This window comes from Petaurus breviceps, unplaced genomic scaffold, assembly GCF_028583685.1.
Source record: "Petaurus breviceps papuanus isolate PSGF00001 unplaced genomic scaffold, PetGlider_PUasm1.0 186, whole genome shotgun sequence".
Taxonomy (NCBI): domain Eukaryota; kingdom Metazoa; phylum Chordata; class Mammalia; order Diprotodontia; family Petauridae; genus Petaurus; species Petaurus breviceps.
In genome coordinates, this window is record NW_027185798.1 from 15,423,151 (window position 1) to 15,447,918 (window position 24,768).

Sequence of the window (24,768 nt, forward strand, 5' to 3'; positions counted from 1 at the left end):
CCCCCCGGGGGTCCAGGAGCCCCTCACCTCCCCCAGCCCCCTCGTTCTACGGAGGAGGAAACTGAGGCCGCCGGGGGGATGCGGCTCTACCCAAGGTCACCCGAAGTGTGAGCGGCCGAGAAGCCGGGGTCCCCCGGGGGGTCCGTCCCGGGCCGCATCCCACGGCGTGCCCCAGGTAGCGCCACGCCCGGAGATGCCCGAGGGGCCTGCTCGCCTTGGGCCGGAGTCCCGGAGAAGGGAAGAGGGCATAGTGCGCTTCTCCATGGTTATCTGTGCTGACCTCGGGCCATTAAGCCGCGCTTAGCGCAGGGATCGCTGATAAGCCCGGAGCGGCCCCGGGGCCCCGCCGAACTTGGAGCCTTCGGCCCCTGCTGCCGTGGAGCTTTCGGGGCTCTGGGCGGTGTGGCCGCTCGGACGCTGGGAGTCGGGCTGGCCGGGCTTATGCCGAGCCGGGCGCGGGGCAGACGAGTTTGTGAACTTGGAGGTGGGAGCAGAGCTCGAGCTGTTGGACGGGTTGGGACTTGTGTGATTGGGAGGAGAGCCCGGGGATACCTCGAGCCTGGGCACAGATGTCATAGGCGGGGAAGGGAGGAAGGAGCCAGCCTGCCGAACCAGTCACCGACAGCTGGGGCTGCATCAGTCCTGCTGATTTGTCCCTGTGGTTGGGAAATGTGTCAAAGGGTGCTGTGGCTGGGGTGCTCATATTATCCTGGTGATTGTGTGAAATTTTGCTTTGACTCTGCCGGATGAGTTTGGCCGCTCCAGGGCTTTAGGTGCAGGAGAGGGAGAGGAATTAGGTGGAGCAACTTCACTAGTCTTGCCAGTCATAGATTCTGTGATTGCCAGGGAAGAGAACAAGGTTGAGTACTTATCTTGAGCTACCCGAAGGCCATCTCACCTTACTCTTAATATGACTTGTAAACATAAATCCTGTGCTTCCAATCAAACTGCTAAGATAATACACCCCTCTTATGCTTATGCTCATTTCCTTGCCTTTGCATCTGCCTCTCCCCCCTCCTCCAGACTCTTCTTTCTCCTTTTTTTTTTGGGGGGGGGGGGGGGGGAAGGATAGGGAATAGGGGTAGGGATGATGATTTCATTGGTGTGAGGAAGACCAGTGCAGATCGGCAATTCTGCAGCTTAAACCTTAGACTGAGTCTGGACCACTCAGCATTTAAGTGTCTTACCCAGTATCAATCCAACCTGTCTTTCTAATGTTATTCCATCATACTTCTTTATATATGTCCTAGATAAGATAAAGAGCCAGTATCAGAGGTCCTGGCTCCTAGGCCTGCTCTAGACTATATCATTTAGATTCTCAGCCAATCCCAATCTATGCTGTCTTTCAGAAGCTCAACATGGCCCTTTCTCCATTAAAATTTCAGTGACCACCCAGACCCAAATTACCTGTACCTCTTCTGGACTCCTAGAACACCTCATCTGAATTAGAAAAATCAACCCTTCTAGATGGATATCATTGTCATTGGCTGGTTCTTTCAGGTGTATGTTTTCCTAATTAGTTTGATAATCCTATGGAGAAGGAATGACATAGTAAATTCTGTGTTCTTCACTGGAAATGCAGGGAAGCATAAGGAATGAATGAATGGATGGATGAAAAGGTATTTATTAAGTGTCAGGCATTGTACTAAAGCTTGGAGGCAGAAAGACCTGTGTTCAAATCCTTCTTCTGACATTTCCTGAGCAGGTGACCCTGGACAAGTCATTGGCCTTGTATGGACCTCCTACAACACCCTAGAGCTCACTCTACCCCACAGTCCCTTGTTGCACTTAAGGAATTGTGGAGGGGTTCCCTAAGCCAATAATTCTAGATAGTTCCTGTAATCACTGGACACATATAGGAAGGGATTCGGTAAATCTTGGTTCATTTGACAATAAAAGTTAATTGATTCCTTTAGATTCTGATCATGGTTTTCAGATGAAGTTTTTAAAATTTGGAATTGTGTCATTTTACATATGTTAGTGCACCTTTGTTAGGGAAATAGAAGTATTTCAAAAGCTTGCTCAAATACATTTTTCAGGAGGCTTTTATTAAGAGCCTACTATGTGCTGTGATCTGACCATACAAAAATGAAAACTAAGTCTCTGGCCCCAAGGAGTTTAGGGCCTAAGAGGGGCATGAGGCATTCACACTATTAATGATAATAAAAGTTAGAAGATCATGATTAAGTATATGAGAAGGTAAAACTAAAATGAGCCACTCAAGGAGTGAGGGTCATTTACAAGTGTAGAGTCAGAGAAGGCTTCATGGAGGAAGTGCCTCCTGAACTGGACCTGGAAGAAGAGAAGGATTTCATCAAGTAAAGATATAAAAAAAAAAAAAAAAAACCTTTAACTGCACTCAGACTTTTGGGACACCCTCTCTCGGGCAGGTGACTCATGCAAACACAGTGATAGGAGAGGGCATGGCCATCTAGGTTTCTAGTCTGGCTAGAGACTAGACTGTGTACAAAGAAGTACTATGGAATAAGATTAGAAAGATAGCTTGGATTGAGATTGTGGAATGCCTTGAATGCCAGTTTAAAGGTTTTGTAATTTCTTTGATGGGGAATGGGGAGCCACTGGAGGCTTTTGAGCAGAGGAGTAATGGGCTCAGACCTGTACTTTAAGGAAATTTTTTGGCAGCTTTGTGTGAGAGGACAGGAGAGGAGAGGCTTAAGGCAGGAAGCCTAAATAGGACTTGGGTATATGGAATATAGGGGCTACCCAGCAAGCATTTGTCCCTTAAGGGGTTATCTAATTCAGTTCCCCCCTATGTTGTACAGAGTAAATGACGAACTTATGAAAGCTAACTAAGGAAGGAAGAAGCTATGCTAAAAATGATATTCGGCATATTAAGCACAGGAGAAAGAGCAGGAAGTCAGTCTGTATGGTTGACCAATTTTAGTTTTTGTTCTTTTATTAAGTATCACAGGTGGATTTTCATCATTCCCTCATAATGAAAACCCCACAAAATTCCAGCTGATGGCCTTCCTGTACATTGCAGTTCATTTTCAGTCCTTGATCTTGGCTGATGGTCTGTCTATTGCTGGTCTTCTAGAAGGTCAGCTCACTTTTCTGTACTTCTTCATGTTGCCCTTCCAGATTTCATCAGTCTGAAGTCTTCTCACAAACCTCTGACAGCCTGGGCATATGATACAGTCAAATTGGACCATACACTATGTCCTCCCACCACTACTCCTCTGCTTTTCCTGTTGCCTGGGCCTGTGATGGCCTGCTGCCTTTTGTAGCTGCTTCATGACACCTTTTCTTATTTCCCGCTCTGCCCCCCATCAGAAATCATATTCCTTGTCTGATCACACGTAGTACTTTTCCCCCTTTTTAAGATGTTTAATGCTTTTTTTAAACATCACTGTCAATTCCCAGTGATAACAGCCTCCCTTGTAACAAGTAGAGTTGTGCAGAACAAACCTGTACATTGGTTGTGTCTGAAAATGTGTGCTTCATTCTGCCCCTTGCAGTCCACTCTCTCTGCACCCGTGGCTGGAAGGCAGGCATCATTAGTAAGCTAGCTGTGGCACTGAGCAGATTTTGGAAGTCTTTCTGTATTGTTTTCCTTTATATGTTTTTGTAGCCAGTGTGTAAAGATGCTCTTTTGATTCTGCTTACTTCATTTTGCATCAGGTTGCATTTATCATTCAATATTTTGTTAGTTATCTCTGTTAAAGCCTCTTCCCTGTACTCTCCCCTAAGCTACACAAGGGACTGTGTGTTGGAACCCTTGTACCTTCTTTATTGTCTCATTTAGGATTTTGTGCAGGAGATATTTAATGTTGGTTGAAAGAATACATGTTTGCAAACCTTCGGGGATAGGAAACCTCCCTTTTTTTAAAATTCAGGGTTTTTTTTCTCATTTATTTTTAACTGCCATTTAAAAAATTTTTGCTTTCCAAATTTTGCGCCTCCCCCACCCATTAAAAAGGCAAGCAATATGACACCCATTATACATGTCAAGTCATGCAAAATATATTTCCATAGTAGCCATGTTGCCAAAAAAAAAAAAAGGCAAGAAAATGAAAAACAATAGACTTTGGTCTGTACTCATGAGTTCATCAGTTCTCTCTCTGGAGGTGGACAGCATTTTTTCATAAGAGTCCTTTAGAACTGTCTTGGATCATTGCTTCAACAGAGTAGCCAAGTCTTTCACAGTTTCATTGTTACGATATTGTTGTTACTGTGTATAATGTTCCCCTGGTTCTGCTCATTTCACTTTGCATCTAGTCATCTAAGTCTCAGAGACAGGAAGCTCTTGAAGCAGTCCATTCTCTTTTTGGACAGCAGTACAATTTTTAGAAAGAAAGTTATTTCCTCATAATGAGCTAAAAACCCTTTCCCTCTGTACCTCCACCCATTGGTCCTACTTTGCTGTTTGGGGCCAGGCAGAGTAAGGTTTATCCTCATCTACGCTCTGGTCCCTTAAATATTTGAAGACAGTGATCATGTCCACCCTTGGATGTCGTCTTCAGGCTAAACATCTTCCGTTACTTCAGCTGATCCTAGCACAGCATGGTTTTGAGTTGCCCTTTGGTTTGTCACTTTCCCTTCTGAAATGTGGCTCCCAGCACTGGATATGATACTCTGGATGTCAACTGACCAGGGTAGAATATTGTAGCACTATCACCTTCCTCATTCTGGAGAGACTGTTTTTACTAGCTCTTGGCTAATAAGGACCTAGTGAGCTTTCAGGATACTAGAGTCACTAGATATTTTTTCATGAACTCTTCTATATGTGTCTCCCTCATTTTCTGCTTGTATGGCAGATTTTAAAAAAAAATTTAAAAAATCAGTTGCAGGACTTTATACTTATCCCTACTTTATTGTGTTATTAAATTTACCCCCTTCTGTTTTGAGGAGATAATTTTGCACCCTGTTTCTTTCACTAGGTATCCTGATTTTGTGCCATCCAAAAGCTCAGTAAGCATGCCATACATGACTTTAACTGAATCATTGATATTTACCAGAACAGGACCAATGATAGGGCACAAATAATTGTGATTGAGTATGGAGCAGTGATGGATCTGATGAGTGAACTTCATGCTGAGTGAACTCAGAAGTTACAACCAGACTCCAGATTGTTTGTTCCTGGAATATAGGTTGAGGAGGCTTGGGATTTATTATGTAGAATAATATCAGCAGGGAGATGGCAGCAAGGCCCAAGGTGCTGATGTTTAAGAGGTATCAAGAGAGTCTTAGGGAGCAAATTTGGTGTTATTGAACCTAAAGAGAGAATGGTTGTGGCGGTAGGCAGGCAGCTACTTTCTGCTGAATTTATATGGCAGTCCACAAGAGTCAGCTGCATAGAAGTGCTATTACACAATGGCAAAGCGTTTAAACCCAGTCTTCTTAAAACCAACCCAGAATACTTATTCAGCACTAATGGGTTAGTTTGTAAAAAGAGTGTTTTTAAAATGTCAAGTGGCCCTTTGGCTCATTTATAATAGATATTGGGGGTATATATGCATATTTAGAAATTTAGAATGATTGGCAAAAGTTGCTAAAAGCAAATGAAAGTACTTTATTTGAGTGTTTTCTGGTCTGTTAGAAGCTGCTAAGTACATGTACACAATTCAGTGTGAAGCATGGCAGTCTCATTTTTAGGGAGTGCATGGGAGTCCAGAAAGGAGAATGTCTTTAGAAATTCAGTTCTTTGCTTAAACATATTTATAGATTGAGGAGAAAATTCTTATGTTGCTTTTTTGTCTTTTTTTTTTAAGCAGAACATGTTATTTTAGGGTTTTTGTTTGCATCTGCTGAAATGGTTCTTAGTCCTTTACTTCTCTATTGATCTGCTTCTACTGAACTTCATTTTCTTACCAGGAAGGCTGCCATGGTATTTGTAAAGGCTCTTTATGCTTGTTTGGAGTCTGTGTATGACTTAAGTTTGTCATCTCATTACTGTAGCTTGGAAAGTCTCAAGACAAGGGGCCTGTGTGTTGGTGGTGTTGCCTGGTGTGTGTCTTTGTAATGATTGTTTCACTTTGTTTGGGATGCAGAGAGCCTCCTTGGAGTTACTGCCTCCCTATGAAAGTGGCTGACTGACAGAAAACACTGTGGTTCAGTGAACAGCGGGTGCAACCTTCCCCATGGTCACTTCATTACCGTTACATCTGGTTTTAAAAGGATTTCTGACATGTGTTCTGAAAAAGAAGGTAGCCGAAAGGTTTTGAAAAGGATAACGTCAGAAGTTAATTCTGAGAGTCAGTTAATCAAATGGCAGGCCTAAGTGCCACAGTAATGAATGTGTTCATAGGAAGTATGTTTGCTTGCCACATAGTAATTGGATTAAATTTATGTTTATGTGGATCTATGGAGCCACTCCCATCTTAGGTGGCAGCATAACTGATTAGTATAACTCTGGTTTACCAAGACTCCCAAGCATTAAGTCATCATGGGGTGGGAAGCCCCAGGCTCCTTCCCTGAGGTCATTGGGGGGCAAGGCATTATTATATACAGAGGTCAACAGAAGACTATACCATAAGCATGATGCCATTGGCATCAAAAAGTAGAATGAGTTTAGGGCAGAGTCAGGGTAGACAGTGAACCCCTTTTTAAATGAAAAGAGTAGTGTCGAAAATGGCGAAGGGAAATTAGTAGCTAAATACTTAAATTATCTTCTCTTTGGGGGAGATTTTACTTTCTCTTAAGTGATGATTTTTTTTATTTATTTTCCCCTAAATAATGGTTTTTTTTTTGGTGGTCATTCTGTGCCCATTTGGTAAGAAATTAACTGTTCCCTTCCAAAAATCCTGTAGAGTATACAGAGTGTGAGTATGTGTGTGTGTGTGTGTGTGTATACTTCCCCAGGGTAGTGAGTTCTTTTTTGTTATTATTGTTATTTAGTGTTCTGTGATCCAGTCGCCTAAGGAATTTAAAACACTTAGACACTGTTCAGAAGCCAAATAAGGGCACCCTCGGATGTAAGACCAACAAAGTGCAACAGCATATTGGATTCCAAGGGTGTCCACTTCTCCCCATGGAGTTTGTGGGGAGGCCTTCATCATCATGGATGATGGACGTACATGTAAGCCCATGTATGTATTTTTCAGTGGGACACAAAAATGCCACTTCCCCCTGTCCAGACTTTACCTGTGGTGAGGAGAAAAGGTTTTGGGAACTAAAAAGTACCCTGGAAGATTTCTGTCTTTTTGAGATTCGTTCTCAGGAAGTCCATTTTTGATCTTCCTTCTTTGTGCAGTTTCAGAGTCTTCCTAAAATCAGTGCAGATTTTTCTAAGAGAATTAGCTACTGCCCTTCCAGGCAGCTGGTGAGAAGAGCCCTCCTTAGCTGTGTAAGTGCAAGATCATCTGCAGGTCTCTGACCACTCCTTCACTCAGATATTTCCTTCCCAAGGTTGGCTAAGTCCTGAATCACTTGGTTCTTTTGCACTTTCTGCTTGGCTGAACAAAGACCAAAACGAAAAAGTCAAACTGTGTTAAGATTAGCTACTTCCCTCTAGGATGTGCTCCTAATTCTAATACCATTTTTTCCAAGAATGTAATTTTGACCAGAAGGTAAAGACCACTAAACTTTCCTACTATTTTTCTTCCTTCCTCCCTCCCCCTTTTATTGGACCCTGGAGGTATTGGGTTGGATTAGTAAAACTGCTTATTTTCTGCAGGTAAACTGGGCCATAAGCCGTCCTGCAGCAGGTGCCATCTCCTGGCCGGGTGGTTGTGACCGGGTGAAGGGAGGGTGTGGAGGGGCCGATAGAGCGATTGGTTGTTGGCCAGAAGTGATTGCTTAGGAATGGGGCTTTGCTGACTCTTTCTTAGGTTGTGGGTCTCACTTTGATGGCAGTAAGCCTTCCACTATGTCCACTTCTTGGAATGTCAGTTGGAGTTTGGGGAGAGGGCCAGGAGAGGAGCTTTGGCTGCTGATCTCATGAATCAGAGTAAAAGGGTCTTCCTGGTCATAGATGCTGGAAGATGTTTATGAAATTTCTTCCTTTATGAAGCATCATTTTATCATGTTATCATATAGCATATCACTTTTCATATCAAATTATGAAATTTATTCCTTTATGAAATATCATTCCTTCAAAAACATTGGGAGACAGAAGTGACTTTCACTTTCATCTGGTTAAGCCCCTTGTTTGACCCATGAGGAATCTCAGAAGAGTCAAATGATGGTCCAAGGGCACCTACATTGTAAGTGGCATCAATTCTGGCATGTGGACTCACCATCCCACAGGTATTCTTGCTGGACGAGGTGTGTCAGAAGAGCTCATCTAGGGGAATGGATGGAGAACTGACTCTTGGAGACCCCAAGAGGCCAGTGTAAACCATACCTTCTACCCCATTATTGCAGTGTATGTAAATTGTGTGACCTTGGACCAGACATTTACCTTCTGCATATCTGTTTCCCAATCTGTAAAATGGGGAAAATCCCCGGACTATTTACCACATACAATTGTTTATGAAGATCCAATGAAACATTACCTATGAAGACACTTTAACAATGCCTTCCATTTGTATGGGGCTTCATTTTTTATAAAGCACTTTTACATTCATCATCTCACTTGATTCTCAGCAGGTAGTGAGCAGTTATGATTGAACAAGCATCTTTTCCATTTCACAGACTGGGAGACTAGGGCCCACTAGGGTTAAGGGGCTTGGCTCAAGACCATATGGCTCCAAAGTTGGAGGCGATTGTTGTTGAGTCGTGTCCGACTCTTCATAGCCCCATTTGGGGTTTTCTTGGCAAAGACACTGCAGTGGTTTGCAGTTTTCTTCTCCAGTTCATTTGGCAGTTGAGGAAACTGAGGCAAACAGGGTGAAGTGGCTTACCCAGGGTCACACAGCTTAATAAGTGTCTGGGGCCAGATTTGGACTCAGGCAGATGAGTCTTCCTTACTGCAGGCCTCAAGCTGTATCCACTGCAACACCACCTAGTGAAGTTATAGGGCAAACACTCAGAGGCAGGTTCCTTCACTTAAGTCAGATAGTATTATTATTATTAAAACATATAAGAGATTATTACTTATGCTTTGGTTAATAATGTTTTCCCTTCAGATACAGCACGGTGTAGGAGATAGAGAGCTGGTTTTGGTCAGGAAGGTCTTGGATCTTGCTGGCTAGGTGATTTGGGCCCAGTCTGTTAACTTTGAGAGGCAACCCTCAAAGACCATTAATTTCTGAAAAGTTATTGATCTGCATTGCTATCATGTTCCTTCCTGGAAGCTCCCCACAGCAGTAAAATCACAGATTGGAGTGGACCAAAGTTTTTTGGGGTGAAATTATCCAACTGTCTATACAGGAAAACCCCTTTTCTCCGTCATTATCGCCTGCATTGTCTACACCATCCTCCTTTCTCTGTCTCCATCCTTTGGTAAACCAACTCAGTGTTACACTATCCTCTGCTCGTTGATCCCTTGCCCCTTGCCAAGCCAGTCCAATCCAGTTTGGGATTACCTGACCCAGTGGCAGAAGAAATCACAAAACTATATCCAGGTCCATGAATCTGCCTCCTGAACGTCCCTGTTCATACTGAGGATGTCACCATCCTCCTAGTCACTCAGCCTCTGTCTTCTTTGACTCCTCACTTGAGCTCACCCCACAAATCCAGCCTGTTGCCAAATGCAGTCACTTCTGCGTTTATGCTGTCTTTGGTATTCATCCCTTTGCTCAGCTCACACAGCCACCACATCGGTTCAGGCCTTCATCACCTTTCCTGGACAGTTGAAATAGATTTTGTTTGATCTTTCTGCCTCCCCTCCCCACTCAGTCACCAATAGCCCTCCCCTCCCCACTCAGTTAACAAAGGGATTTTTTCTGAAGTATCACTCTGATAGTCAATAAACATTTATTAAATGCTTTCTGTATGCCAGACACTGATAAATGCTGGGGATACAAGACACACAAAGGAAAGTCTTGCCCTTCAAGGAGCTCCCTCTCTAATGGGGGAGACAGCACATAAAAAAAGCTAAACAAAGGACTGGGAGTGCATCGGCGTGTAGTGAGATGAGATGAATGCCCTGGGAGGAGGAGGTCTCCACAGCCCACCGGTCACTTCTAATCAGAGGGACCAGGGGGTTCTGAGGAAGCCTGACTCTCACTGTTGGTGTGACGTTGCAGGATGGTGAGATTCCAGAGGGCATGATGAGGAGGTCTGAGAGTGCAGCCACGTGGTGATGATGTCACACACACCCTCCCTCCCACAGTGAGCTTCAGTGGCTCCCGATTAACTCCAGGATCAAATACCATGATTCCCTTTGGCATTTAAAAGCCTTTCTAACCTGGGCTCTTCCTACCTTCCCGGTGTTGTTCTACTTTACTCTCTTTATTCTGCTATGGTCCAGTCATACTGGCTTACCTGCTGTTCCTCCAGCATGGCATTCCAGTCTCCTGTCTTTATGACCTCGCCCTGGTCCTGAGCCGTGCCAAGAATGTGCTGCCCCTTTCACCTGCCTCCTGGCCGTCAGAACTTAAGAGCCAAACTTGGAAGACTCAGTCTCGTCTTCCATTGCTAGCACCTTCCTTTTGGAGATTACCTTTCATCTACGCTGAAAATCTTTGCTACGCCTAAATATTTACGTGTTGTTGCTGCAATTCGAATGTAAGGTTCTTGACTGAAGGAACAGTGTTTTTATCTCTATATCCTCAGCAGTTAGCCTAATACCTAGCACACAGTAGGCACTTAATAAATGCTTGACTGATTTGACTGAGTTGTTAAGGGAATTAGGTGTTTCACATCACTGAAGGTTATCTTTTAAAGTTCCAAACATTTCATTGTATTAGACGATAGGTAGCTTTTTAAAATATGCTATATTTTCTCCCACCTCATAGTATTTTATTTTTTCCAATTATATGAAAGGTACTTTTCAGCATTCACTTTTATAAGATTTTGAGTTCCAAATTTTTTTCCCTCCCCCAGATGGCATGCTATATAGGCTATCCATGTACTATTAGACATATTTCCATATTAGTCATGTTGTGAAAGAAGAATCAGAACAAAAGGGGAAAACCACAAGAAAGAAAAAAAAAGAGAAAAAATGATTTGCTTCGATCTGCATTCAGACTTCAGAGCTCTTTCTCTGGATGTGGTTAGCATTTTCCATCATGGGTCTTTTGGAATCATCTTAGATTGTTGTATTGCTGGGAAGAGCTAGGTCTATCAAAGTTGATCATTGCTCAGTGTTGCTGTTACTGTGTACAATGTTCTCCTGGTTCTGCCCACTTCACTCAGCATCAGTTCATGTAAGTCCAGGTTTTTCTGAAGTCTGCCCACTCATCATTTCTTATAGCACAGTACTATTCCATCACATTCATATAGCACAACTTGTTCAGCCATTCCCCAATTGATGGACATCCCCTCAATTTCCAATTCTTTGCCAAAATATGCTTTATTTTTGCATTCTGTATGCTGATTACAATGTAACTTTTTCTTGATGACTCAGGGTCTTTATTATGGATAATTCAGTGGAATTCTGGGTACTCCCTCTAGCAATTGGATTACAACCTGGCCATGCTTCTCACCCTATAAGATTCTTGTCCGATTCTTCCTAATGCCATTGTAAGTATGATAGGCTCAGAGGCTGTTGAAGAATGAAGGGAGTTTTGCTTCTATACACAGTGGCACCACATTCCCCAAGTTTTCTGTCTTCTCAGCTCTCAGCAGCCCCTTCTTGCTGCTGTTAGGGCATCTGCTTCCAATAGTCTTCTTTGTTCTCCCTCCCTCCAATGTGGGGCCTCTAAAGAAAAGAGGCCTTAGTAGACTTATTAGCTTATTGGACTTGCTGCAACTTAAGAAAACATATTTAGTTAATGATAAATTATCACAGAAAATCTAGCAGGATTGTAATTGGTGCAAAGGGCAGAAGGAAAAACCTGAAGTCAGGTTAAAACTCGAGGGCTTGAAGAATACTCCTGTGTCTAAAGTACCTTTACACTAAAGTGCTCCTTTGCACTGCCCAGAATGGGGTCCCATGTGGTGGTTGTTCCCATTCCAGTTTTAAAAGGAGATTTTCATAGCATTGGAGCCCTTGCTGAAAGAGGAGGATGCCTCACATTGCTTGTACGTAGGTGGCACCAGTCTGGACTTCCTGATCTCAGGAGAACGGAGGAATGGCTTCCCCTGGTGGTTTGTTCCATGGTTGTCTCTCCTTCAGGAATCCCAGTGGGTGTGCAGCTTAGACCCGTGCCTATCACCAGACACCTCACACCCAGGGCCAGGTCTGGGTAGCTTCTCAGAAGCCTCGCCTCTTGGTGGTTACTGATCACTGTCCACTGACGAAAACATCTTATGTTATCCTTTCAGCTACTGTACTGTGTAACACAGATGACCTGCTTTGATACGTGGACATTGCTATTCCATGCAGCAGTAGCAACAACAACAATTGCTGGCTTTTATTTGGTGATTTTGTTATATTATACAGCTTATATTTTGGTGCTTTAAAATTGGCAAAGAACAGCCCTTGGAGGTAGATGCTATTATTAATCCTATTTTACAGATGAGGAAACTGAGGCAATGGGGTTAAGTGACTCACCTAGGATCACACAATTAGGAAGTGTCTAAAGCTGGATTCAAACTCAGGTCTTCCATCCTGCACTTTATACCCTAGAGCTCACTCTGACTGATGTGGTGAGGTCAGTGCTGGCCTCTGAGGGCCTGTGTATGTATGGTATCGTCTCCCGTGAGTACCTGTGGGATGTCATGCCTGATTTGTGCTTCTCTGGGGATACAGACTGCTTCAAAGGTAGTGATAGAGAGTGAGCTTTGCGGGGAGGGGAAAGGGTTGCCCCAGCTCTAGACCTCCCTGAGGCTCAGCCTGAGATTGTGTGTTGGTCTGAAGGACAGGTGTTCTCCATGCTTAGTTAGCACTTCCCTGCGGAAGACAAGCCCCTGAAGCCTGGTAAGCAGTTCCAGTTGCTCAGGCCACTGATTGGGCACAAACAAAGGACCACAGAGGCAGCCCAAGGCACTCATTTGCCCCGGTGTTCTTCCTACTGCTGAAAGCCACAGAAAAGGAAAGCTAGCTTCTTACAGATGTAAAGTACCTTTCCAGTTACTTCTTGTGGATGAAGTACATGGAACTTTCTTTACCCTGATCCCTTCCTTATGAAGTTAAAAAATGGCAGCACCTCCAAGGAAGTAAATGGGACAAATGCCTGATCTTTTCTCCTTTCTCTATCTGGAGCTCTTCTCTCTCATCTACTTGCTTGTGATCCCTTCCCTCCTGGAATCTTTTTTTTTGCTTTTTGGAGGGCAGTTGGGGTTAAGTGACTTGCCCAAGGTCACACAGCTAGTTTTTGTGTTGAGTGTCTGAGGCCGGATTTGAACTCAGGTCCTCCTGACTCCAGGGCTGGTGCTCTATTCACTGTGCCACCTAGCCACCCCATGTGGAATCTATTTTTTAACTCCTTGAGGTAGGAAGCATTTAGTTTTTGTTCTTAGAAGATTATAGGATTTAAAGTTTTTTATTGATGTGTTTTATTTTTACATTATAGATATTTATAGATTACTTCTACTTTGTGAGAGGTCTCTTATAACGAAGGAAAAACAGTTAAGTAGAACTAATAATTCAAAAGTGCATGCAGTATTTCACATCTGTACCACCTCTCCATTAAAAAAAATTAACAGAAAATCAGTTTTCTCTCCCTTCCACTCCCTATACCATTGGAAAAAAAAGGAAAGGGAAAACAAATTTCTTGTAACAAATATTCATAGTCAAGCAAAACAAATTCCTTCAATGACCAGATAACTTATATTAGCAAGTATGTACATTCTGCATCAAAATCCATCTCTCTGTAATGGATGGCCGGTTTCCTTTGGAATCCTGAAAGGTCATTGATCAGAGTTCTTATAGCTTTCAAGTGGTTTATTTTTATAGTGTTATTGTACAAAATTTTCTTCTGGTTCTGCTCATTTCACTCTTCATCAGTTTATAAAAGTTGTCAGGATTGTTAATTTTTTTATAATATTGATGTCATAGTATAAATCCTCTCTCTGGTTCTGCTCACTTCGCTCTACATCAGTTCATACGGATCTTTCTATGTCTTTCAAATAATTTATTTCCTTATTTCTTACAGCACAGTAGTATTCCATCACATTCATATATCACAACTTATTTGGCCATTTCTCCGTTGAGGAACATTTCCTTGGTTTCCAGGTTTTTTGTTTGTTTGGTTTTTTTTGCTACCAAAAAAAAAAAGCTTCTATAAATGCTTTTGTACATATGAATCTTCCCTGTTTTCCTTTTTCTTTAATCTCTTTTGGATAAAGGTCTGGCAGTGGTACAGTTGGGTCAGAGGGCACATACTATGTAGTAACTTCTTGTTTATATTCCAAATTGCTTTCCAGAATGATTGTATCCATTCTCAGGTCTACCAGCAGTGTATGAGTATGTCTGTGTTCTGACAGCCCCTTCATCATTTATCATTTTCCTTTTTTGTCATCTTTGCCAATTTGGTGGGTATAAGATAGAATCTCAGAACTGTTTTAATTTGTGTGTTTTTCTAATTAGTAGTGTTTGGAGCATTTTTTTCATGTGGCTTTAGATAACCTGGGTTTCTTTCCTTGAGAATTGTCTGTTCACATCCTTAAACCATTTATCATTTGGGAAATAGCTCTTTTTCTTAAAAGTTTCAATCAATTCGTTGCATATCTTGGAAATGATACCTTTATCAGAGAAACTTGCTGCAAAGATTCTTTTTTCTTTCTTTTTTAACAAAAACTTTTGGGAAAATTGGACAATAGTATGGAAGAAATTAGATTTAGACCACCATCTCATACCTTATACTGAGATAAACTCCAAATTGGTATGTGCCCTAGGTGTAAAAAGTCCTATCATAAACAAATTAGAAAAACATGGGGAAAATACCCATCAGATCTATGGATAGGAGAACAGTTCATGGCCCAGACAAGGAATAGAGAGGCTCACAGGAGATAAAATGGATGGTTTTAATTATATAAAATGAAAAAGCTTTTGCACAAACCAATCTAATAATGCTGAGATTAAAAGGGAAACAATTAGATGGGATCATAGGATTTAGAGTTAAGAGGAGCCTTAGCTAAGTTCACCTCTCTTTTCCTGATGAGGAAACCGGAGCCCAGAATAGGGGGTGGGAGTTTTGACCAAGACACAATGGGTAGTGAATGGCAGGGCTGGTTTTCCAGCCTACGGCCTTTGACTCCAAATCCAGTGGTCTTCCTGGAACTCCTAGATGCCTCTGGGTGTCCTTGGTGCTCAGTGCACTTCTTTGCACTTAAGAGAAGCTAAATAAATGTTTAATTGATTTAAAGATCTCAAAAGTGTGTCTTAAGGGGCCATGCTTTTTAGAGCATAGAGCAAGAATATATGTACTAGTTTAACCTTACAGATCTTTCAAATATGAAAGATAAAGAAATAAGAGTTAGAATTGAAAGCACTAAATAGACTTGGGGAAAATTCTGGGACCTTGAATCACACACATGATCCAGGAGTTGTTCTTTGACTAAATTTTAAACCTGATGATGGGTAGTGAAACAAAGCCTGCCTGTGGGGATTTCCCAGAGATAAGCACCAGAGCATTTTTGCCAAGAGCACTAAAGATTCCAACTCTTATAATTCTAGTACTCAAAGATCTAGTAATCTTTACTATGGAGAAAATTGAAAGGTGAACCAACTGAAGCGGATCAAGATCTTTTTAAACAAAGGGACTGAACTTTTAGCAGTGTTGGCTGGCCTAGAGTAATTTGGTTATACAACACTTCATTCAGTCGACTTAAACATTTTTTTAAAATTTATTTTATTTTTAATTTATGGAATAAAACAAGCATTTTCACAACATAGTATAATTTTAAAAAAAGATGATTGCACTTGAAACTTCAAATATATTATGTACAACTTTCTTTTCTTTTTAATGTGTAACTATTTTATATAAATATATACTAAAGTTTCATATATAGTATTATATATAATAGTTCTCATGTAAATTTCTTTTTTTTCTCACTCCCTCTCCTCTCCCTCCCCCTGCCCTAGAACTGTCTACCATTAGGCACAAATATGTGTTTATATGTGTAAAATCATTTTATACATACTCCTGTTCATCAGTTTTTTCCCTGGACGTAGATAATGTCTTCCTTCATATGTCTTTTGTAGTTAATTTTGTTATTTGTAATAGTCAAAATGACTTAACTGCTTAAAGTTGTTCTTAAAACAGTATTGCTGTTATTGCATGCAGTGTTCTCTTGGTTCTGCTCGTTTCTCTCTTCATTCAGTTGACTTTTAGATTATAAACACTTCGTGTATTTGAAATTTCTAACAGCAAGAAGGAATCCAGGTGAAGGAGAGAGCAGGGATGGCCCTCTTCCAAGTATTTGTAGGCCTCTCATATGGAAGAAATGATTGGACTTGGCCTGAGAGACCAGAGCTAGAAACAGAAGATGAAGGCTTCAGAGAGGCAGATCTTGAGTGGAGGTCGGGAAAAATTCCATTATTTAAAGATAGCCAAATGTGGAAGGAGCTTCCTCTTGGGCACACGTCCATAACTAGGGTCCATGAACTTTTTTTTTTTTTTAAGTATTTTGATATCTCTTCAATATAATTTTCTTTGTGGTGCTATGTATTTTATTTTCTATATTTGAAAATATGATTCTGAGAAGGTGTCCATAGGCTTCACCCAGTTGGTCACCAAAGCAGCCCTTGACAAAAGAAAGGTTGAGCACTCCTGCTGTAGACATAGTGAGCTCCCTGTCAGTGGAGGTCTTCAAGCCAAAGCTGGGTGATTGATCCTTCCTCAGGGATATGTGGGGGCAGAAATTCTAATTCAGGTCAAACTAGGCTGCTTCTCAGGGCCCTTCCACTTTGTAAGGTTCAGTGACTGAAGAGGACTGGTCTGGAAGTTGTCCTTTCAGAGGTTTGGCTCTGACATTTGAAGAGTTTTCTGACCTTTGGGTCACTTTCATGGTCAAAGGGAAATTTTGAAATGACTTTTACATAGTAAGGTGATTATTATCTTCAGTAACGTGATCCCACAGTTATTTGGAGAAAATGAGAATGAACAAAATGCCATTTCATAGCACTGGTGAATTTCCCATTGTGAATTCTCCATTGATTTCAGTATTCTGTTGGCATCTTTACTTTCAAGATTTATTTTTGCATTGAAAACATTAAGAAGTCCCTGTGGATGCTGGTCAGGCAGAAAATTTGGGGTGACCTAGGGTCTTCCCAGATCTGCCTGTGGAACAGATGGATGGCCTGGGGGCCAGTCCAGGCCTCAGTTTCTCTTCTAAAATGAAGGGGTTGGGCTCAGTAATCTCTAAAGTCTCTTTGTGCTTTCAGTCTGTGGGCCTATGACTTTCCTGTGCAGGTGAAAGGTCATTGGTCAGGGAATCATGAGTCCTTGTTCTTTCAGTTGTGGGTTCTCCCAAACAGTCCAACTTTCAGCAGTCACTTCAGTTTCCTCATTTGGAAAGTGAGGGGTCAAAGAACTGAGAAAATATCCCACCAGCCTGGCCCTCTGGCCTTCCCAGCCTTCTTACTCAGGACTCCCCTCTAGCATGTGATCCATCACTGCAGGCCCTGAGTTCATCACACCCAACACTCCATGCCTCTTCCCTGGCTGGCCTAGCATGATTTCTCTTATGTAGCAAGGGCTTCCTTAATTCTTCCCGAATGACTGACTTTGCAGAGGTGCAGACCCTTGCAGGTATGGAGAATCATGTAAGTATGTTGATTAGTTTGGCTGAACCACTTTTCTCTTTTAAAAATTGTTTTGTTGCAATGGAAGGTTTGTTGGACAAGGGAATGGAAAAGAAGACAATGTAAAAATGAATGATAGGGGACGGCCAGGTTGCACAGTGAGTAAGAGCACCGGCCCCGGCATCAGGAGACCTGGGATTGGTTCCAGCCTCAGATACTTGGCTCCCACACAAAAAATAACTGTCCGTGTAACTTTGAGCAAGTTACTTAACCCCAGTTGCTTAAAAAAAAATGAATTACAGGCTAAAGACGTTTAAAAAGAAAACAAGGGTGTTGAGCTAGGTCCTTTCTAGGTCTGATATTCTGGGATTCTTTTAGTCTTCAATTCATTGACTTTGAGAATCGTAAAGGCCTCTCCCATTCGTCTCAGCCAGTGCCCTTAGTTTGTAGATGAAGAAATGATCCAACTCTGCCCTCCACAAATGGTAGCTATTCCAGAAAAGCTCAGGCTTGATTCTGTTTCTATGTGAAGTGCGGAAGGCTTCAATAACTTAGTTGGAAGGAAGCGTGTAGGAGTTGTATTTCATGGAGTACCTGAAGCCCAGAAGGTGCATGGAGTATATTTAGGTTAGGTTTGCCGCTGGGGCCTCTGTTGGCACCAGCTTGTTTCCATCAAAAGAATGGGTTCTTATTACCAGCTAGGTTCTCCAGAGACTCACTTAGAACATCTCGTGTTCTGAAGGAACTGTGGGCTAAATGAAGGCATTTGTTTGAGTGGGCTCTTTGTTTTCTTTCTTCCAGTTGAAGCTGCCTGCAGAATTTAACTCATCGCTCCTTACATGGCCCTAGTGATGTGCTAGAGAGTCTTGTCCTATTTTAATGGTGAAGGCATTCATAATTTCTTACCTTTTTTAGGACTCTTGCACACCTGAACTTAGTGTTCTAAAAATCCTTTTGAAAAAATAAATAGCCAGGCAGCTCATAGTTATTTGGTGAGTCTTTGAGAGGCACCATGATACAGTGGAAAGGGAATAGGGCTTAGAGTCAAACAGTCTAGGTTTGAGGCCTAGCCCTGACACTCTCTGCCTGGGTGACCCTGCCAAGCCACTTAACCTCTCTGGATCTCCGTGTTTTTTATCTCTAAAATGGCCTTTAAAGACTCTTTCATCTCTAAATCGATAAGCCTCTGAGTCTCTAAAATTGCTAATCAAGTGAAGTTTGCTTAAGGAATTGAAGAATTTCACTTGTTTCTTCTTCTTTTTTTTTTTTTTAAAGCAATTGGGGTTAAGTAACTTGCTCAAGGTTACATGGCCAGTTATTTCTGGGTGTGGTGCTGAGTATCTGAGCCCAGATTTGATCCAGGTCATCCCGACACTGGAGCCGGTGCTCTTACTCGCCGAGCCACCTGGCTGCCCCTAAGCAACTGGGGTTAAGTAACTTGCTCAAGGTTACACGGCCAGGTGTTTCTGGGTGGGTGCTAAGTGTCTGAGCCCGGGATTCGATCACCAGGTCTTCTCAACACTGGAGCCGGTGCTCTTACTCGCTGTGCTACCTGGCCGCCCCTCACTTGTTTCTTCTTAAACAGCACCAGATGTCTGTTGGGTATAGTATAAATTGTGTTGTAGCATGGGATGGTACCTGGCAGGGGCTGTCATTGCACAAACTGGTTCTGACTGATTCTACCTTTCCTGGCTAATCCATTCCAGAAGCATTGATTGTAAGAGGTGGTCACCTTGGCCATCCTTTCCTCCAGTTCTGTTTCTTACAGAGGAGAGAGCTGAAGGGGTGATGTATTGTTACCCTAGGGTAGTGTTGCAGCAAATGATCTGGTTGAAAATAAATGTCAGAGATATGTCTGTTATTCCATGTTATTATTAGTGGCAGAACTAGGATGAGCATCGAGGGTTCCCAATGGGCCCTCACTGGCCCAGGGTTCTCCACAACATCCCAAAGTATCTGAGTCCTGATTTATGTGCTGTGCTATCTGTGGAGAACTCCCTAGCCTTTGTCTGTCATTTCTGACCACCTAGAACCCAGACAGGCCACGACCACTTGGAGGGGATTTTGCCAAAGGGAAGGTGCTATGGAGGAGTAGACTTGCTCAGCTCCTTTACAATCCCTTGTGACCTTGGACAAGTCACATCACTCCCCTCCTTTCTTTTCTTCATCTGTAAAGCAAGAGTTGGACTGGACTGTCTCTGAGACTCCTAACAGCTCTAAAGCCTTTGATTCTACATATACTCAAGTAATCAGTGATCTAGGCAGGGAGAAGGTGGTGCAGTGCATAGAGTCAGTCCTGCAGTCCAGCCTTAGACACTTCGAAGTTGTGTGACGCTGGACAAGTCACTTTACCTGTCTCCCTCAGTTTCGTTAGCTGTAAAATGGGGATAATAATAGCATCCACCTCCCAGAGTTGTGAAGATTAAATGAGATCATATTTGTAAAGTGTTCACATGTAGTAGGCACTATATGAATGCTAACATTATTATTACTATTATTGTTTGAGTTTTATTGCTAGATAGAGAAAGCATTTATTAAGCACATACGCTACATGTCAGATCCTATGCTTGGCTGAAGGTTGTCTGTTATTGGAGAGTTAAGTTGAAGGGACATTTTGTATATAGTAAAAAACTGTCTGAAAGGTACCAAGATTGTTCAGGTGGCTTATTAAAGGCACTCAGACGCACCTTTCCTACTCCTTCCTCTCCCTTTTGGGGGGAGGCTCTGTGACTCAGACCCTGACGACATCCATGCCTGCCCCCCAGCCCTTCGTTCTCCTCGCTATGACCTCCGTCTCCCTCTTCCAGCAGCTGGTTGTGTTACCTTCCTCTTTTCTTCTTTGCTTATATTCTTATCATCAGAGATTTGTACATAGTTAAGTGCTTAAAAAAACGCCTTCTCACTAATGTGCTGCCAGTTCTCCCGTGGGCAGTGATAAGCATCAGAGAAGTTTTTGAAGATTCTGAACATGGAAAAAGCCATGGGCAGCTCAGCCAGTTTGATCGTCTCTTCTTAGCATGTCTAAATTTACCCGCTTTTTGACCTATTCCCTCCTACCCTGATCCGCCAGTTTTTTTTGTTTTTGGAGGGGGAAGGCAGAGCAATTGGGGGTGACTTGCCCAAGGTCACATGGGTAGTTTTTTTGTGTTAAGTATCTGAGGTCAGATTTGAACTCAGGTCCTCCTGACTCCAGGGCTGGTGCTCTATTCACTGTACCACCTAGCTGACCACCCCCCCCCCCCAGTCTGCCAGTTTTAAATGGGAGTTGGAGTCTAAACTTGTCTTCAGTCTTCTCAGAAATCAGAGCTAAAGTTTTGCAGGTTATATCTGTGATAGAAGACTATTGGATGCTTAGGGAACCATTAGGAATCTCTGGGGAGACTGGTAAAGATGGTAGAGTGGGGGGGGCCTCCCACAGGTGGGCTTGCAGCTTTGCCACTCTGACCCCAGGCTGGGATCAGAGAGTTAGCCCGCTGGCACAGGCTAGGGCTGGGCCTGCAGCTCTGATGCTCTGGGCTTGGAACAGGATCTTTGATTCAGCACAAGGGTGTAGAAGATGGGTTGGGCCTAGAGCTCTGCTCCCCAGAGGGAGATCACTGATTTAGGCCACAGATGAGTGACCAGTGCAGGGATTGTGGAAGGGAGAACTTTGATTAGGTGGGGAGTGAGATGAATGATGGAAAATTTTAAATGGAAAAAAAAGAACATCCAAGAATCACTATGACAATAAACAGAACATTAGAAAGTTCAGAGGAGGTCACAGGCATGCAGGGCAGTGTCTGAACTGCCATGTTATATTTGAAAGGCTTTTTTTTTTTTTAAAGCTACAGGTAGTAGAGATTTATGGTTTCACATACATTGCTTTTAGTTGGTTTTCTGTTCTTTGTCTAGAAAAAGATTTATGTTTGTTGATGCCTGTCAAGTTCATATGGTGAGAAAGGGGCAAAAAATGAAAGATTTCAAAATTTCATTGTGCGGGGCAGCTAGGTGGCACACTGAGTAGAGCACAGGCCCTGGAGGCAGGAAGACCTGGGTTTGGATCCAGCCTCAGACGCTTGACACACACACACACACACACACACACACACACACACACAAAACTAGCCGTGTGACCTTGGGCAAGTCACTTAACCCCAATTGCCCTCCCCTTCCCCCTCCAAAAAAGCAAAAAAAAAGGCAAAAACAAAACTTCATTGTGAGCAGTTATCATTTCAGAAGCTTTACAATAAGCCTTACCCCCTGCCTCTTGGCAAAAGAGGCCATAGGTTGAGGTGCCAGTTGAAGCCTTTTTTCAGTTGTGGCCAGTGTGGGGGTATTTTTGCCTGATTCTGCTCCCTGAAGTAGGACATCTATTCCTTTCCTCCTGACTTGCTTCACCATCCCACTTGCCACTGCTAATCCCCTTCGTTACTTTCATAATCCCAAAATGAATCTTTCATTGGTTTCCTTCTCATGGGTCACCCAGTTGTTTCTTGTATGAATCTGCAGGAAATGTCACAATCAAATCTCAAAGAGAAATTCCTCCATTGACCAATGGAGGCGTGGTCGTTGGGAACAAAACCGCCCTGTCACTTCCCAAAGTCACTGATGCTGTCCTAGGCATTGCTGTCTGTTGTCAGGCCTTCCCTACCCCGCTCAGCTGAGGGCCTCTCCTCATACCTCACTGACCCAGTGAGGCTGTCCACAGAGTCCCCTCTTCTACTCCTTCCTTATCTCACTTTACTCAACGTTTTCCCTTACTGTTTCCTCCCTCACTCCTGTCTCTTATGAAGAGGGGACCCTCCTCTCCGAGATAAACCCCGATCTATGAATCCTTTATCCTCTCCATCCCTATGTTCTCTATCCCCTTCCTGTCATCATCCCTATTGGGCAGCTGGGTGGGATAGTGGATAGAGCGCTGGGTCTTGAGTCAGGAAAACTTCTACCTGAGTTCAAATCTGGCCTCAGACACTTCCCAGCTGTGTGATCTTGGGCAGGTCACATCATCCTATTTGCCTTAGTTTCCTCATCTGTAAAATTTTCTGGAAAGGGAAATGGCAAAGCACTCTAGTATCTCTGCCAAGAAAAGCCCAGAGGGGGTCGTGGAGAGCCAGGCACGACTGAGACAACTGGACAGCAGCAACAGAAGAAGAGGAAGTTAGAAGTTTCATACACAATCCTCTTTTCTGTAGCTTATGTATTGAAATGCTGGTGTTTGTTAAGTTCACACTGAAGCTGTCCATAAGGAATAACTTTTCTGATTGGGGATGGGTGGGTTGTGTATGCTACCATTTATGTGCTGTTTCCACCCAGAGGATTCCCTTTCTGAGATCCTAGAATGGCTCCTCTTCCTCCAACCCCTGGCTGTATCTAGTGAGTGCAAGGAGAAAGTAGACATTGGCAAAATGGGCCAGCCTAACCCTACTGATAAAATCTGCTGTCAGAAAAGCTGGATTGCAGAAAGCGAGGCCTATCGCTGACATTCTTGGCCCCAACGTCATCACTCCTGTTGAGGATCAACTTTTCCAAATTAGAAAGTTTCTCCTTAGTACCTAAAAAAGGAAAAGGATGTGCTAATCCCCTTCATTACTTTCGTAATTCCAAAATGAATCTTTCATTGGTTTCCTTCTCATGGGTCACCCAGTTGTTTCTTGTATGAATCTGCAGGAAATGTCACATCAAATCTCAAAGAGAAACTCCTCCGTTGACCAATGGAGGCGTGGTCGTTGGGAACAAAACAGCTCTGTCACTTCCCAAAGTCACTGATGCTTTAACTACCCCCTCCTTCCTCTTAAGTCAGCATTGCTGTATAAAGGACACATGTATAAATATTTCTTCAGAGGCAGAAAGCCAAAGGAAGCCCTGTGGAATAAGAAAACACCAGTGTATCCCTGAGTGGGTTTTTGAGGGTAAGAATTGTAGAGAGCTGCTGGTACCTGAAAAAGACGCCTTTTGCCCTTTAAGGAGCCCAGACCCTTTCTCAGTCTCGACAACACAGGCTGTGACCTGAGGACCTTGCCATCTTTTCTCTCCTTCTTTTGGGAGAGTTCAGGGCCATGGAGGAATTCTGCTGGGTTTTGCTGCTCTTCCTGTAGTATGGGATACCCAAGGTCTAGGAAGTTCTTTCTAATTCCTCCCTTTTGTTCCTGGTTAACAGAAGGAAGATGAGCCTTAAGTCTGAACGCAGAGGGATTCATGTGGACCAGTCGGAGCTCCTGTGCAAGAAAGGATGTGGTTATTATGGCAACTCAGCTTGGCAGGGCTTCTGCTCCAAGTGCTGGAGGGAAGAGTATCAGAAGGCCCGGCAGCGGCAGATTCAGGAGGACTGGGAGCTGGCCGAACGGTGAGAGCCGGCTTACTGCCGCTCGTGGGGCTGCCTGCGTTTCTTTCCCTGGGAACTAATCCTTTTCCTTCTCCTGTACATTGGATTGTCAGCAGGTTGGCTTAAAGTCTGGGGAAAAAGACATCTAGCTCCCTCTTTGTCCCTTGGTGGGGCCAATTTAGGCAGGACTTGGTGACAGTGAAACACTTACTATATTTTAGAAACTATAGACTGAGCTGATGAGGATCCTGCTGATCATTCAGAGCCCTCATCTTACAGACAGTGAAACTGAGACCCAGGGAATGAAGGAGTTTGCCCCCAGTTCCAGCAAGTGGCAGAGAAGGATGTGAACTCAATTTCTTTGATTTTTAATTCAGTGTTCTTTGTGCTACCCTTGGCTGTCTGTTGTGTTCCCTGATTGCTTCCTGTGTGTGAGTCCTGTTGGAGTAGCTAGACTGTAATCCCCTTGAGGGCAAAGACTTATGCTCATCATATCCTGATAATAGATGATCAATCAATATTACTGGTTAATCAGTAAGTTAATAAATATGATTGGTTGTTTTGAGGTATAGAACCTTTAATCCAGAAACAGAGCCATACCTAAAAAATGATGTAGATAATCCAAGATGTTTTGTATTCCCCAGTAATGGGACTGTGATAAAATTTGAAAGGTGGAAACACCTAGTAAGCTGGGCAAATGGATGATTAGATAGATAGATGGAAAGATAGATGGATGGATGGATGGGTGGATGGATGGGTGGATGGGTGGATGGATGAATGGGTGGATGGATGGATGGATGGATGGATGGATGGATGGATGGATGGATGG

At 43.1% G+C, this 24,768-nt stretch overlaps 1 protein-coding gene across 1 annotated transcript in view; it reads left to right on the plus strand.

The window, feature by feature from the left end:
* Nucleotides 1–24,768, plus strand: part of RABGEF1 (RAB guanine nucleotide exchange factor 1) — a 41,991-nt gene that overhangs the window by 1,911 nt on the left and 15,312 nt on the right. The window contains 1 exon segment of the mRNA XM_069089572.1: nt 23,775–23,960. Coding sequence (XP_068945673.1) covers nt 23,782–23,960 — 179 coding nt within the window. The 5' untranslated portion in view covers nt 23,775–23,781.